The following is a 17,281-nucleotide window of genomic DNA, read 5'->3' as shown; positions in this document are numbered from 1 at the left end:
GTAGCGGTCGGAATCTTTGGTTTATTATGTCTATTTGAGAGACCATATGCGCTATTCGTTGCAGGGGGGGAAGAAGACTGTCGCCGATCGGATACTTTTTGCTGTTGCGAAACCGTTGACCTTGTGCGTTCACGGGATGAAAGTTCTGCGTGTAAAAATGACATTAAATCTTTTATGTTATAATCGGTGCCAACATTTTGTGTTCTATGAAATTCAAAGGTTAATTCTGAAGGCAATAATTTCAAAATCATCGGACACAGCAAAGCGCTGTAAGATTCCGATACAACATCTAACGCTTCGAGACATCTAATCTGCGTTTGTACTTTATCATACAAGTTACGAAATGTTTTTATGTCATTTGCATTTTTTAATGATTCAATATTCAGCAAATTATTCATGTGCGCATTAATAAGAATGTCTCTCCTTCCAAAACGGTCGTGTAAGATTTGAATTGCTGAATCATAATGCTTTGGCGATAACGGAAGTCCTTGAACGCAGCTAGCAGCTGTTCCTCCTAAATATGCTTTCAGGTAATTAAATTTGTCTACTTTGTTCAATGATTCGTTATTATGTATTGAGGACTCAGAACTATTCCAAAAAGTAAGCCATTGACTACTGTTCCCATAAAATACGGGAATCGAAAGTTTTGGTAATTTAACATTAGGTGTATCTTTTATATTTTGCTGTGTGTTCGGTGCATTTAAGTCATGATTAAGTTCCTTAATCCATTTCTTAAGCCTGAATTTCCATAACGTTATCTTCTCGCGATATTGTTCTGTAATTTCGAATTCATCTACACTCAGAATTGATTCAACTTCCACATCGGCATTAGATAGCGTTTCGGTTTTAGCATTAAGCTGTTCTAACAATTCTTCGAGCTCATTAATACTACATTCAGATTTATTTAATTCACTTTCGATTTTCTTAAATAGTTTTGTAACGGCAGTTCTTAAGATACTTCTTTTCTTTTTTAATTTATCTACTTCAGCCATTATCTTTCTTAGATTCAAACATTTACAAAAAAAAAATATACGTCTCATGAAAAACAAATATTTAACTCTTACTTAGAAAACAAAAATTATTCTTTTGCTGAATACTTCAAGAACAAGTATTAAAATCTTCAATTTTAATATTCAGCTTTTGAATTCACTTTATTAGAACTTTTCAAAAAACCTGGCATCCCTGTTCGGGCGCCATAGAAATGTTGCATCAGGTTCTTCTATTTACAATAAAATTAATGTAAAATTCCTTACCTGCTGCATCTTCAGTGTTCTCGACGCCAGGCTTCTAATAATCACGTTTTCCAGTAAGAGTTTCTATTACAATTAGCAGGCCATCTTGTCTTTTAATTATTTATTCAAAGAAAACGCTAATATACACTATTTACAAGGTAAGTGATAATTATTTTAAGACAGTACATTTTTAACTCTGAGTCTTTACGCTCCTCAAAGCGGTTCCAATCTCGACTGCCTCTCGGAACTTAATTACAGCAAAAGTAAAGGAAGAGATGCTCGCCACCTAGTGGCAAGAATGTGACAGCACCATTTTCAGCACTTTGCCCAGTAATGGCATAAGCACAACCATCCATGCCATTGAAAATTGTAATTTTCTTAAAAGATTTTTCAGTTGTTGTCAGTCAAATTAATTTTCTTGCTTTACACTTTTTCCAGTCCCAAACATTAATCATTTCTCATAATGCGAGGGGAAAAAGGAACGTATATCCTTCTTTACAAAAATTAAACTTGCTTATCAAGAATTAATCACATTTGTGTGAAACCTAAATAAACTTCTAATGATTTCGATGTTATATCATGCTTATCTATTACTGGCATTAAATCACTGTTTGGCAACAATGTATATGTGTTAACAGTATTACTAGCTGTATAACTGCAATACAAATGTCTCATTTATGAAATTTTTTTCTAAAATTCTGAAATAGCTCGGTATGAGTTTTTTTGGTTAGTTGAATACCGGATAGTCAGGCATTAACTGTTTTATTCATCATAAGCAGTCACTAATCGTCACTTCTTTGTTGAGATGGCCTTCCCTCATCTATGTTATCTTGCTGAAAAAGACAGTATTATTATTTTCCTAAAAATATGTCATGAAAGTAATAAATTTACATATTTTTACCTTTCACAATATTTGATTTATGAAAAGCTAAATACTGTATAAATCTGCCTATCTTGCATTCAGCTAATCAGAAAGCAGGGTTGCCTTGCTACCTGGAAAACCGTAAAAAGTCAAGGAATTAAGAAAATTGACCAAAACATTTAGGGAACTTCATGCTGCAATTCCCCAATAAGCGATTTTCGTGCCAACGTTGGAAGCAATCACTTTCTTGGTGAATCATATTGCGCGAGCATCATTCGGACAGCTGGCGAGAACCAGTTTTCTCAGTGCCAATCAGAATGTCTTTTAGAAACACAAAGCAAGTTTCGAGCATCTTTGGTTTCCAGTAGCCATGAGAATCCAGAAATTTGCATGTTCATCTGCAGCAAACAATATATATGGACATATGTATACATAAACATTCTTTGTCTGCAGTGCATGTTAAACAAAAGTAAATTTCCCCCCCCCCCCATTTTTGTATAAAAAATTTTTTTAAATCTTTTCTTCTTTCTTAAATATCTTATTTATCATTTTGCAGTAAAATAAAAATAATAATAATCAGTCTTTTAGGCTAACCTTTTAATATGTATATATCATTATACTAGATTTAAACTTCTAGAAAAATCTCATATCCGTAATCGCCAAAGTCGTGACGAGTTGGGATCTCCAGGCTTTGTACTGGCTTGGTTGGATATTAGATCATTCCGAATATTAGATGTCCAAATTTCAGGCACTGTACTGCATTTATAATCAAAACTATTTGTAATCATATCTTTTATAAAACATAATAATAAAAAATATATAAAAATTATAATATTTTATAAAACATAATTATAACATAATCATAACTTTTTAACTTATCCTATCATATTTCACTGAGTTTGAAATGATTAAATAGATTAAATTGCATTCTGTAGGCATAAACAGAGTCAAGCACCTAGAAAGAAATACTCATTATTTCCGCAGAAAATTGAAACAAAAAGGTTTTATTATATATGGAAATGAAGACTCCCCAGTGGTGCCTCTTATGCTGTTTTTTCCATCCAAAGTAACGTAAGGATGCTAATTTATTTTTACATTTTATATCTGTAATGATGAAACTGTATGTGAATATTGTGTGAATCTTATCAATCTTGTGAAACTACAGTAATCCTCATCAAAACGTATCAATAATAAAAAAATAATAATTATTAAAAAAAAATCTGAAAGGTTTCAGATGTTAAATTATGTCCATAGGGGCGTTTATTTAATATTTTGTATGTTACCTTTATTAATTAAATATCATGTTCCTCGCACTTAAACCATAAAATTTGGTTCAAGAGCAATATCGCAAAATAATTTTAAATTGAGCACATCTTTAGAATTTCCAATATGCAGTCTCACACGCTGTAGATAAAAAAAAAATTTTCTGTACAACTCTGCCATTTCTCGATTTGAAATCAAAAATTCATTAGTTTTATAAAATAAGGAAATCGATAATAAAACAGATTTCAAATTTAGGATTTCAGATCCCCATATTCGCAGTAGGATTACGTCATTCAAAATTTGATGGTTTTAGTACCGTTGCTTTATCAGAATGCAAGAAACATACATACATTTATGCAGATTCTTCATTATTTAATTTCTTCAAATATGATACAGGGCGATAATCTTTGGTGACAACAGTTTGAATAGTGATACAGTGTTTATATTGTTTTGATGCAAAATCGAAAAACAAAAACAATAGTCTTTCAGGGACAAAGCCCCTTTGGAATAATAATAATAAAACAAATAAAAAAGTATTAAAATAATAATAAAAATAATAAATAAATAATAAAATAATTAAAAAATTTATCAATAATGATACATTAAAACGAAAACTTATAAATTACAAACTTCCTTTCCTGACTGTTGTTCGACTTCTAAATTAATACCCCTTTTCTGACTTTTTATTTCTTGCATTCAAGGAGTATTCACAAAGTTAATTTATAAAATAATACTGCTTAAATAATATATATGTATGTAATGAAGCAGAACATGTGTAAGATAAAAATATGTAAATATAAGTTCTAATATAAATTACCAATAACCCATAATGCTTAGTTTTAATTTGGTCTTTCTCCTTTCTATCTTGAAAATAGTAATCTTTTTCTTCGCTAAGTCCTTTAGAGACTAATCCATGTCATATGACTCTTACATAATGCTGCTGATGTAAATGGAACTAAAGCAGCCAATGATAATTTTACAGTGTTAGTAATTATTCACTCAAGTACATTAGGAACTGAAACTGATTCTGAAATAAGATTTCATCCTGACCACAAGTCTCTTGCTTTATCCACTTTGGCCTAGCTGAACTGTTGCTTGCTGCTGTCTTCTTACTGCTCAGCTATAAAAAATATAAGCATTTTGAAATAGACAGAGTAGTGTGCCAAGATGCTCCTTTCTATGCTTTCTGTGTTTCTCCTACAATATTGCGTCTAATTTCTGCTTCATCACATGTATATACAGTTTCTTGGAAAGTTGCACTAAAAGCAATATATGTGTTTAACTTGCATAAAGTTTTACAGAACGTATTATGTGTATAACTTAGGGGGTGTTACTGTATGTAACTGTTCCTTTTTATTGTGTGTACGAGTTTCGTTGAATGTGGTCATTCACATTTGCTCTCATAAGCATGCTGGTGTCCATACACTAAAAACAATTAGTGATAATTTATAGTTGTGTTGTATTAGACTAAACATGTAAAATATTATGTGTAACACCACTCTCTTCCATCTTCAGGATGTCCCCTAACTATTGGTAACTGATCATCAAAATTTTTTAGAATTGCACAGTAACCCATGCCTGCAAACGTCATCGTACGCTGCTAGATGGTACTGTTCACAGTGCTTGGACTGGTTTAGTCGGCAAATTGTTTAGTGGGGGCTTGCCTGTTGCTTTCACTTATGATTTCAGCAAGATTGATTGATATAAAGATTTTAGTTTGTAAATTTTAATAATATTGGCTGAAGTGATGAACATTATGTAAGAATAATATAGCATGGATTAATAATTTTAAAGCGAGATTTATTCTAATGTTATTATTTTTAGAATAGAAAGGGAAAATAACCAAATTATAAAAGACACAAAGAGGGCTCATTGCAAATTAAAATTTTGTCTTATTTATAAATTTGTCATATTATAAAAGCCAGTTGAGTTGGATTTTATTGTATGCATAAATCATCATGCATTTTTAAAAATTTTTCAAACATATTTTTCAGATATTAAATAATTTATTTATAATTTAGAATGAAGTAACTTGTGTGATAGTTTATTAATGGTCTTAACAAACTTGTAACTAAGGAAGACTTTTAGGCATTTTGTTGTGGGCAAGGATTGCTTTGTATTACAAAGTATAAACTTTTCATACTTCGTATGCAATAACTAGTTCAAGGAATAAGAAACGAGTTAGAAGAATCTTTTTCTTCTCAATTTTATATCCTTTCTTTTTCATTTCTGTGCATTTAAAAAACTGCTGTTTTATGTATCAAAGTTCATGCATTGGGAAAAAAAAAATTCTTTCTGTGTAGAGAATTCATTCAGGGGCTTCTAATGCAAGGTGTAGCCACCGTTGGTGTGTGTTATCCGGCCACTACTGTAGTGACTTCCCGAGCACGCTTCTGTATTTCTGCTTCTCATACCAAAGAAATGCTTGATAAAGTAAGATAATTTTCTTGAATGTTGTATTTGTTACCATTTTATTGTTCACTTATCTGAAATTTTCATATCTCCAGAATTTGACATTTCCTGAGCATTTAGTTAAGCTTTTACTGTATTATTGTTTTAAATGTTTTATAATTCTGCATTTTCTTCTTTATTTTTCGATGTTATTTTATCTTGCTGTAAATTATTTAAAACTGTGTAACAGTTAAAGTTGTTTTAATTCTGAAATAAATAGATCTGAAAAATTGATTGTCAGTAAAAGTGAAAAAAAAATTTTTTTTTCTTTAAAACGGTTTTCAACGAGACAGATTTCTTAGTGTCATAATTCGTATCTTTTGGGGGGGAGATCAGTAGTTTTTTGTTTACGCGTTAAGTAAACTGCTGGCCATGCATAATGCAACAACATGAAAGAAGCAATCAAACTGCAGGAAACTTGCATCATGTGTCTGCCACGATGGAATAGGTAAATGATTGTGATTTTGGTGTACACGCACATCATAGGTGATTGCAGCACTCCTTACAATCCATATATAAAGAAAGGAAAGAGTACAGTTTTGAATTACATGAAATTTTCTCTAATGAAATTTTTTGTGCAGCTTCAGTGTGCCTCATAGGAAAACATGAGCATCATTTGAGCATGTTCCTGAGTTAGAATGAGACAGAACATGCAGATATTGCAGATTATCCGTCTAGAAAATTGATCATCCTATAGGATATAGCCAAACAAAAGTCGTGCAAATGTGGAATCGATGAATGCAGTAGGAAACAGTTGATGGAGAGGGGCAGCGTAACCGCATCATCGCTCTACTCTACAGGAAGAGGTGCATATAATACCCTGATGGAGCAAAGTGCCACAGCTGCAACCCTATCATAACAAATGCTGTCTGTAACAAACAACTGGTGTCTGCATACACAGAATGATGTCGTTTACAGAACAATGGACTGTCAACTAGGTGTCAATTTCTTCGATTACTTTTCACTTTGAACCTCAGGAGTTTCCGTTTACAGTGATGCTCTGAACGACAGAGATGGACATCCATCAGACGAAACACTTTTGCCTACAGTACCACAATGGTTGGATTAGAGTTGGAGACACTGAAGGGACTTTATACATCATCATACTGGTTCTGTACCCTGTATTATGCTGTTGCATGGTATTGCATTCCAGTCCCACACCTCCTAGCACTCATTATCAATACATTTACCCGCCAGCACTATATAGCTGAGATTTTGCAGTCTGTTCTCCTTCCTTACTTTCAGGTCGTGCGCATGACCACATGTTGCATACAATGTTCAAGCTTTGCTCTTAGCCCACCGTACTGTGTTGTTATCCTTGCCCGTCCATTGTCCAGATTTAACAATAATCAAACTTGTCTGGTCTCATGACTGAAAAAAGTTAGCTCTTCATGCCACACCCATGAGGGTACACCAGATGGACTTTAGCTACATGTGGACCAACATAGACTGCCATTTCCCATCAACAACGATGCCCGCAGTATTGAGAGAAGTCTTTCTTCCAATACTGACAAACTTGGAAGCAACACTCATTCCTGATTTTCTCATCTTCCTCTCTTCAAAGAAGGCTATATTTCAAATTAGTTAACATCAATACTATGTGTAATCCCTTAAATAAATTTGGCTGCGATATGTCTTGTCCTTCTTCATGTTGCATTTTGGATGGCCAGCAGTGTATGTACTTTCAATTCATAAATATAAGAAAACTACTTTTCATGTTTTGGTATTTAGAAATATTTTCTGTAATTCTTGTTTAATTTATAAAACAATTAAAAAATAATCTAAATTTAAATAAATGCGTATGTCATAGCTAACAACTCAGGGTTGCCACGCTACCTGGAAAACCGGAAAAAGTCAGGGAATTCGGAAATTGACCAAAAAAATTCAGGGAAAAGTCAGGGAATTTCATACAACGATCCCACCAAAAAAGGCGAGTTTTGCACCGATGTCGGAAGAGATCACTTTTTTGGCGAATTGTGTATCACGCGAGTGTCATTTGGCAGCTGGTATAGAGGCAATTTTCGCAGCTCCAATCTGATTGTCTTTTTAGAAAGGCAAAGCAAGTTTCCCGCAACTTTTGGTTTCCAGTAACCTCGTGAATCGCATGTGCAGTGCATGAACTAAAGAAAGTACCTGTTCTCATATAAAACAAAATGGGTTTAATCCTAGTATACGGTACCAAGAAGGTTAGAATAAAAAAATATGTATTGTAAAGAAGGAAAACCTCTCTGCAACAGACATTTCTCCGTTCCATCACAGCGGGGAAATAGCTGTGCATGCGCGATATATCTGTCGCCAAAGCTCGAAACCGGTGTCGAAGTTCGAAGGTCACGTTATCAAGAGTTCATAAAATGAATATCGTTTAAAATTTCTTTAAACTCTAAAGGAAAAGAAAATATTTTTTGGCGCAAGTAACTTAATTCATGGATTAGTTATTTTGAGGGGGGGAATCTACGAAAATCCGTTTTTAAAATTATTGCGAACTTTCTTTGATAAAACGTTTCTTCTTGGATTTTTCGCAATAATTTAAAAATGGATTTTCGTAGTTTTCTTTTTTGTCTAAGAACATTTCTTCTTAACACGTGTTTCTCAATTTCCTGTACACATCGCGAAGAGGGAAATTCTGGCCGCCAGGTTCCGTTGCCAAATCCCTTGGCAAATTTTCCCTCCGCTTTTTACATAGACGTTCTTTGGTTAGAATAATCTCCATGTATAATACAGCGGGATTTGGCGACATGATGATGAACAGTAAACGGGTCATTTTGTTCTTGGCGACAATTTTCAAAATCATGCGAAGGCCGTATCGTATACTAGGATTTTACCGTAAAATCTTTTTTTTTTTTTTTTTTTTTTTGTTGTTGTAATACATACCTTGTCATTTTGCAGTAAAAGGATAACCATGTAATATAACTATATTCATTAAAATATCGTTGATTATTCTAATTAAATTTTTAAGTAATTATCTTTATTTTTATGTTATTCATATCATTTAACGTTGCTTCTTCCCTCTAAATTTATTTATCATTAGTAAATAATATTTCCAAATTTCAGGAAATTTTCTCTGTCATAATCCTGAAATTAATTCTAGCAGTATGATGACATCACAAAATTTAATACACATATTTTTTTCCTTATGTATGCTGCGAAATAAATATAAAATACCTCAATTTAGTAAAAAAATATCATTAAATAGATTTCTTTCTTTCGTTTAGCTGCAGAATGTCTGCAAAAAAAGGCCTTATTTTATTCCAGATTGGGCAGATTCTAATCTCAATCTTCAGTGGAGAAAACAACTTCTATTATAATAATATTTGTGTTTTCAAGTGTTAAGGTGCCTTTTAAGAATACACCTCACACAAATTAAATTTACCTAAAATCTAACCTAACTTTTAGCATTGCGTTGTGATTTTTAAGAACCGGATTAGCCTCATGTTGAACTGGGGATGATCATGAGTAATAATTAAATAAAACGTACAGTTGTTATCCAATGTATATATTGTAAATTTTATTAAGTTTTTTAAGTGGAAAAGTAAACAAAATTATCAAACAAAGTGTACCAAGAATAATTAAGAATAAATGTCCTCTGGGATTTATTGAATAATTAAGTGAATTTGCTACACAGTACAAGTAATACCATAATTAATTTACCTCTTAGCACAGCCAATGTACATTACGCGGATAGACTGGAATTTTCTTGAAACATACCTGGAAAAGTCAGGGAATTTCATTCTCCTGTTTGAGTGGCAACCCTGACAACTCTTCTGGTTGTATCTCCTGGTAAATCACCAACCATATCTGCCTTTTTTTAAATCTTAAGTCTTTTCAAAAGAAAATGTTTTTCAGCAGTAAATAAAATTTTTTGAATTAATTAAACTTAAATTAAGCAAATTACATTCACCTGCCTCTAGTGATTTTCAGAATAATTTTTCATGTTAAATTTCATTCAATCCAAGTTGTCTTAATCTACTATAGACATTTGTAGATTTTTATATAAAGATGTAAGCAATGTTTATTCAGCTAATAATTGTATTTAATTTTATTTTACTTCAATGTATGGTAATAAATATGCTCTACATATTAATTATTAGTTTCACTTCCATCATATTTAAAAATACTTTTATAAATAAAGTTTCGATATTCAGTATTTTCTCAGTAGAAAATTGTAAGAAAATTAAAAAAGGAAATTAACCAAAGGTTATAAAATCTGGAATGTGTAATTGAATGCTAATGTATTTTGCATCAGAACTGTGTTACAAATAGTTCAGTAACTGGAATCATGTATTATAGAGTGAATTAAAGTCAGTTTGGAGTTAGGTTTGAAATAATGTTGCTGAGGATGAAAAACCTTCTTATTTCTCCCCACTTTTAAGATCTGAACATTAGTAGCTATGATATGTACTTTTTAAGTTTTAAAAAAACTGGAAGGGATGATCGTTTAGCAGCCAGCCGTGAAAGGGGTGCATGGGGCAAGAAAGATTGAGAATCATTGCTATGAAAGTATCAATATTTTCATAATTCTAAAATATTAATTTTTTTCAGGCATTAACGGTGATAGACACTGTCGGTCAAAGAATCATGGTAAATTATTCAAAAAAACAAAGATCTCAAGAAGAAGTAATATACTAGTCAATCTCATAAGTCCTTGAACAAGTGCCTTAGAGCTGCAGGATTGTGGTCCACTAACAAGGCCTACTTGTGATTGTAACATTTCATGATCATCAGCGGAATTTAGGATCATTTATTGGCATTATAATATATCAACAGTGAGGTGATTACCACAGGCACTCTCAAGTTGTTCTGAAGAAGGTGTAAGAAATGGATTGGGATTTTATACCATTTGTTAAAGCACAAACTACCCAATTAAGGTTTTTGTACTAAAATCAGCTGTTAAATGTAGAACACACCTGTATACAATAATTGACTGTATTGAAGATGTAGAAGATGGTTATTATGAAGTATCCGTGCATTGAAGTTTCATTAAGGTCACTCTTACATTTATTTATTGCTATCGATGTATGTGCATTTAGCATATCGCCTAGTCAGTGTAGAAAGACCCTGCTTTGAAACTCTTAAACATTCCGACATGGACGCTCGGAGGTCTAATACGATGTCTGTGCTGTGTTTTGATTACTGCTGTTTTGTTTTGTTTGTGGGTGTTTTCATTTCAGCTAATTAAGCAGCTGCTCAAGTCCTTGCATGGATGATTCTTCCTACTTATGGTCTTGTTTATGAATCGTGAATTATACATATTTTAACAAAATGGGCAAATTGTTTGTTCATAACAGCAAGTTGTGCAAAAAAAAAAAAAAAAAAAAAAAATGCTGTAATCTAATCCATGAATGAAACAAAACAGCTTTTTGAAAATTGTTTTGTAAACTTCGTATAACCTTGAAAAATAGTATTTAAAAATTGACTTTGCTTCTTTTAAGGCTCTTTATTGTATTTGGATCCACCATGAAAGAATGTAAAGATTTTTTTGTATTGAGTTTTATTATTTATTATAATTGAAATCAAATTATTTATTTTCAGCTGTAATTTATTGTCGACTTTGAGATAAAAGAAATGGCCATTAGTATGAACTGTAATTACTGTAAATTTTGTAATATGTTATTAATTGTATGAGATGGGAAACAACTTTTTCTTACAATTTTTAATGTTACCTTTTAAATATTATTTCCTCATGAATTTTGACGCTGAACTATTTTTTAGATTTTGTTTGTTACATTGACTATTTTCTATATTTATTTAAGTTATTCAGATCTTAGCAAAGGAGGAAGACATGCAAAAAAGGGGAATGAATACTTGTGTTGCGATTGTAATTTATGTCTTGAGCCATGGAATGCTTTATTTTGAGTTTAATTTTGGGAGTTCGAAGAGTTTAAATTGTCATGAATGTCTACCCAAATTAGACGTTAATGGTTGAAAAATTATTTTTATTGTGTATTTGAAGACGTGAATGGCAGTATTTTATATACAGTATACAGTCTAACATCTGGATATTCAGTATCTGTCCTGTCAGTCTAATAAGTAGACAAATATATAAATAAAATTAAAATGACAAGAAAAAGTCTCCATCCTGCTTACAAAGTATAAAATTGAAGAAATATAATATTTGACAAAAGACAGCAGGTATGCCATAAATGTGATTTTTCTCCATGCTAAGTTATGGTTTCCCTAATATCATTTTCAAGCACCTGCTAGCTAGGACTCCATGTCGTGGACAATGAATTGATTGGTGTATTGATGATGGCCAGAATTACATTTTTGTCCTTTGAGTGGATGTGAGGAACTTAGCATTTTCTAGCTGACCTAAATAAGTGAAGCCCTAATGTTGGCTTGTCTATCTGTCATTTTACTACATTAAAATGATGATTTAAACCAGAATTGCAAAGTTCCAACAGTTCTGGATCTTGGACTTTATACTGTATATGTATTTTATGATGTAGGAGAAATACAATGAACGTGGGACTAATGTGTATAATCAAGAAAAATTTATGCTTAAAGTTAAATTGAAATCTGAAAACTATTATGATAAATATTCCATTTTACTGCATTAAAAATACTTTTAAAAAACATGACTTTTTTAAACAACTATCTAAATTTATACTTGTATAAAAGTGTTTAAAATATAAAAAATAATTGACTAGCATGTCATAAATACAGTAAATATCTTTAAATATTTATTTGGAAAAGAAAAATTCACAAAATGAGTTTTCCAGTCTTTAATCAATTGGTTTTTATGAATATTCTGTATATTTTTTTTTTTTAGTTCATATTTTTGGCTTCCTATAACTTGTCTTCCAGAGTAAAATTAAAGAATTTTTGCTTAAACTGTATTTTTTATTATTAGTTAATTTTAATTATTATTATTGAATGAATTTTTAACAAGTGTGTGTGCAATTTTTGTAGTTTAACATTTTGTTGGTATTATCTTTTGCGAGCTATCCAAGCATTATGTTACGCAGCTTTATAAACATGTATAATTGTTTATAACTTAATATTTTGTTTGTTGATGTATATTACTGTTTAGGCAATTTTTTCTGCAGCTTTTTAAAACAATTTATTGCAGCTAAGTAAATGTGTTACAAAATTTCTTCCAGTTTCATCCTAGTAAAGTGATTACAAACTCGAAAGTCTGACTATAGTGTTTTAATGACGGATTAAAGTAATGCAGCATCTGATTATGGTAATTATGCAGCATCTGATCAAATTGTTAACATGAAGTGTGTCATCCAGAAAAAAAAATGAGAAAACACTTGTGATACACTATAAACTAGATTTTTTATATGGAAAATCATTAAATTTTTAATTAATTAATTAGATTATTAGAATTTTGATAAAGATGGATGTTATTTAAATAATATATTGCTTGTCAAAAACTAAGCTTCATGTTATGAATAATTGAGTTTTTGTTATACATTTTTATAAATGGTATCTAAGCTTAAAGTGCCAACAATGTAAATTTATTAAAAACTATAATTTTAATAACTATAATAATATCTAAATTTGCGCCAACATTTAGTACAACTTGTAATTATAGTAGTCCTGGTTGCCTGTGTTTAGAAAGACTTGTCTGGTGTTTTCTCCTTTAATATATTAAAACAGCTGCATGTCCTCAAACAAGAACAGAAAAGTTAATTTCACAGGCCCAAGAAAATGAAGGATCAAATCCTCGAGATTATCTGCCTAATAGAAAAAATAATCAGTTTAATCATAAATGATTTTATATAGACTCCTAAGTTAGATATTTTTTAGAGAAAAACTTAGTTTCTTAGATTCCTACTAAAAAGGGATAGTTACTTCTAATGCTGTAATAATAATAATATTATTATAACAATTATTATAACAGCTGTTATAATAATAATTTATAAAAAAAAGTGCAATGGAATATGTGTATGTCAAGTTATAATTTAGAAATTGAGCTCAAAAACTAGAAATGTTTCCACGTACCCTTGCCAAAGGTATTAAAATTTCTAGATTTAGTGAAAAGCATTATTAAAGAACTTGCCTGAACATACAAGTAATAATTTCATATTATTCGCTTAATTCCCGAGCTTTTTGCCTAATTCTGTATTCATATATAATAATCAGTTTAATCATGAAAGAGGCAGATTTTTGTTATGATTTCCTTCTTTTTTTCTGATTAACCCAAACAAGATATTTGAAACTTTTAAGTGATGAGCATGAGGCTGGGAAAAAAGTATGATTACTTCTACTTTTAGCAGTTTCTACTTTACTGTTGAGTTCATCCTCACAACAATGGAGTATAAAGTGAGGAGAGGAGGATTTTCAAAGGCAGTGAGCGAACTTTCAGCATATTGCAGACCAGTTAAGCTTATTTCAGATTTCATAGCAGAAGGGTTAGAACAAATAGTAAAATTATATGAATTTTGGAAATAAATATTTGAAAATGATAAAAAAAAATTCAAGACTAATCTTAAGAAATGAAAATAAAATAGAATTCAAGTTTGAACTACGAAATTTAATTCTTTCATATGCAATATAAGCCTTATATGTATCAAATTAAAAAATGCCAATATATTCTAACCTACTTGGTATAACCAATCCAGTGTTGAAAATTCAGGATGAATTCTGGCAATAATATTACAGTAGTTAATTTAGTATACCTGAACATTTCAGCTATCTGCTAACCATTTCACCATTTTCCCCCGAGACAGACTTGTCGATTTGAAAAGATCAGATGCTGGCAATAGCATACACTTATCGGAGTTAAATTAGACCTCCTCTGACATTACCTCTAACACAGATTTGTCCTTTTATATTTTCTAATCCCCTAGAATGTGGCAAAAATAAAAAGAAGTGACTGTTTTCTTAATTGTTCATGCACTGCGGACAACAGGGCCATATTATGATCATGCAAACAAGTTCAATTAAAAAAACAGGAAACAGTAATGCACTAATTGCTCATTTGAAAGCATGGCTTTGTTAATTTTCAGGAACATAAAAGAATAGAAGGACACACAAGGGAACATAATTTTTTTCCTTCTTAGGGTGACATTTTTCAGTGTCTTTGACTGTAACATGGAGGCAGTTGGTATTGATTTGGCACTAATTTTTAAATAAGTCTTGACTGGTAATGAAAGAAATATATCTTTGGAGGACAAAAAAATAAGCAAATACTTGAGCTTTGTAGGATTGTCAAGTGGAAGGATGCTTTCATGGATCAATAGTGCATTTCTTTGTTGGTGAACTTATGTTGTTAAAAAGATTTTTGGTGAGATCCTTTTATTAAGTTCATAATATATATAATTAAAAACTTTATAGATATATATAAACTAAAAATGAGGGTCTCTGTATGTTCTGTTTCCCTTTCTCCCAAAGCAAACTTCTTAATATTTTTTTTTGCTTGATCTGAATTTTGAATATTGTTCTGAATCTTCCAATTGTATTTAAAAAAAAAGATTTTGAGAGTTTTGGATAAAACATTTTAACTCCCCTTTAAAATCTCCATGCTGTCTTCCTTAAATTAAAGTTTAGAATTCTAGCTCACTAAATTTTGTCTGTCTATGTGTGCTTCCATCTTGCATATAAAAGCAAATAGTAGTTTCTAAATAATTTTACAACTCATCATTGTAAAATTTGTTGCTTTTGTGGTAAATGTTTGTAACTTTTTTATTGTGTTTCAAATTATTTTTCATAGAAACGTTATATAAGTTGATATTGTGTTTTAAAATACATAATCTAAAATTCTCCAGAAGTTATTGTTAATATTTAGTTTATAATTTGTAAAATGGTGAAAGTAATTAAGTTTGTAATTCTGCAATGAAATTTTATAAAATTTCTAAATCAAGGATTTGGAATGAATGCAATAATTTTGTTCATTTTTTTCTTTTACACTTTAAAATCTGTAAACTAGCCAAAAAGTAGTTTTTTAAAAAATTAGGTGAATTTTATTGCTGAATAAATAATTTTATTTTCACACAATATAAAATAATTGTATTTCTTTATTATAATACCATTTGACAAAAAAAAAATTAAAACATCTTCAGATTAATTATGTGTTTCATTTTTTTATTTGTGTTTTTAGAGGTGAATTTAGTTTAAAATTTTTTCCTGCATAACCTTATGTTTTTAAATTTTCTTTGTATTTTATATTTTTGTTTTACAAATAATTTGCTTTGAAATATTCCACCAAATTGAAATTTCTGGTATATATATATATACAACATTCTCATGTCAAAATACTGCAAGAAAAGTAAGAATGTATTATTGATAATATTTTTCTCATATAAATTTGAAACTGGTTATCTAAATTCTCATGTAGGAAAAGCTACATAGCAATATCTATTTTAATATACGATTTATCAACTATCCAATGGTACTTTTTCAATTCATCACAATAGTTGCCTGTGAAGTTTTATTTTTTTTAATTCTAGGTTATAGTAAATGTCTTGTGTACGTACTGTTAATTGGAAGAATCTGGCTAACTTAAGAATTGAAAGCATTGTTTATCCCCCCCCAAAAAAAACAAAGAATAGCACTAAAAATTCATTTGGCGAAATATATTTTATAAAAGCTTTCTCAATCAATAGGCTGTTGTGACTTTGTACTTTTATTCTCTATTTATCACCTGCATAAGACTGCTTTGAAATTATAATTAAAAACAGATCTGAAATTGAAATTATTTTAAATAGAACTTGCAGACAACTGGTTTCAACTATCTTTCAGATATATTGCCTTTTTCTATTTACATATATGTGTGCTACTTTGTTTTTAGAAGTAAAAACCTTTATTTCAGTTTAATAGTTCTAATATTTTATTAGCATGAATTATTAGAATATAATTTGTACATAAGCTTAAAATATTTACATTAAAATTTTGAGTCATTTACTTATATTGTTAATAAGTTATTCAACCTGCATGCTTATATATTACTATATTGCGTGTAACCATGCCGATATTAAGAGTTTCATGTTCTGCAAGCTATAAAAATATTAAATTTATATTTGTTTTAATCTTCTACAAGTAGAGTAGTGTCATTTTCTTGTAATCATGTACAATATGTAATAAACAAGCTTGAATTTATCGACCAGGGGTATGTACAACCCCCTAAAAATGTTACATAATGTATTCAATTTTAACTTGAAGCTGGATAATGGTCAGTAAACTGCAAATAAATTTTTTTTTTATTCCCATACACATTGTTAATTTTATTAGAGTGTACACCAAAAATGGTTTTATATTCGGCAAGAAACATAACAGCATATAACTGTATGGCTAGACACATTTGAATCTACTGAAGATCTTAATACAGTAGAGGCTCAAAATTTCTGGATTCTGGCAGATTACTTAAAGAATGTTGTGTCAGTGACTCTTTGCTTCTGAGACTCTGTATTTCGGTATATGTCATGGATTTGTTAGAGATCTTTGAGCATATATGCCAGGTGAACTTTTCCAGTAAGAAATAGAGGGAAAAAATCCTATTTTTAACATGAAAAATTTGGGGTTCAGG

At 30.5% G+C, this 17,281-nt stretch overlaps 1 protein-coding gene across 2 annotated transcripts in view; it reads left to right on the top strand.

Moving 5' to 3' along the window:
• Window positions 1-16,966, top strand: part of LOC118205966 (serine palmitoyltransferase 2-like) — a 149,736-nt gene extending 132,770 nt beyond the window's left edge. For both annotated transcript variants that reach the window (XM_035378248.2, XM_035378254.2), the window contains exons 9-11: window positions 3,030-3,165; window positions 5,661-5,790; window positions 10,348-16,966. In XM_035378248.2, coding sequence (XP_035234139.1) covers window positions 3,030-3,165; window positions 5,661-5,790; window positions 10,348-10,434 — 353 coding nt within the window. In that variant the 3' untranslated portion in view covers window positions 10,435-16,966. The remainder of the gene's footprint in view (window positions 1-3,029; window positions 3,166-5,660; window positions 5,791-10,347) is intronic.
• Window positions 16,967-17,281: the final 315 nt, after the last annotated feature.

The sequence above is a fragment of the Stegodyphus dumicola genome, chromosome 11 (genome assembly GCF_044657685.1).
Source record: "Stegodyphus dumicola isolate Sdum_Otavi_A_Nest chromosome 11, ASM4465768v1".
NCBI lineage: Eukaryota > Metazoa > Arthropoda > Arachnida > Araneae > Eresidae > Stegodyphus > Stegodyphus dumicola.
The sequence above is the reverse complement of the archived record's forward strand: the minus strand, read 5'-3'. Positions and strand labels throughout refer to the sequence as shown.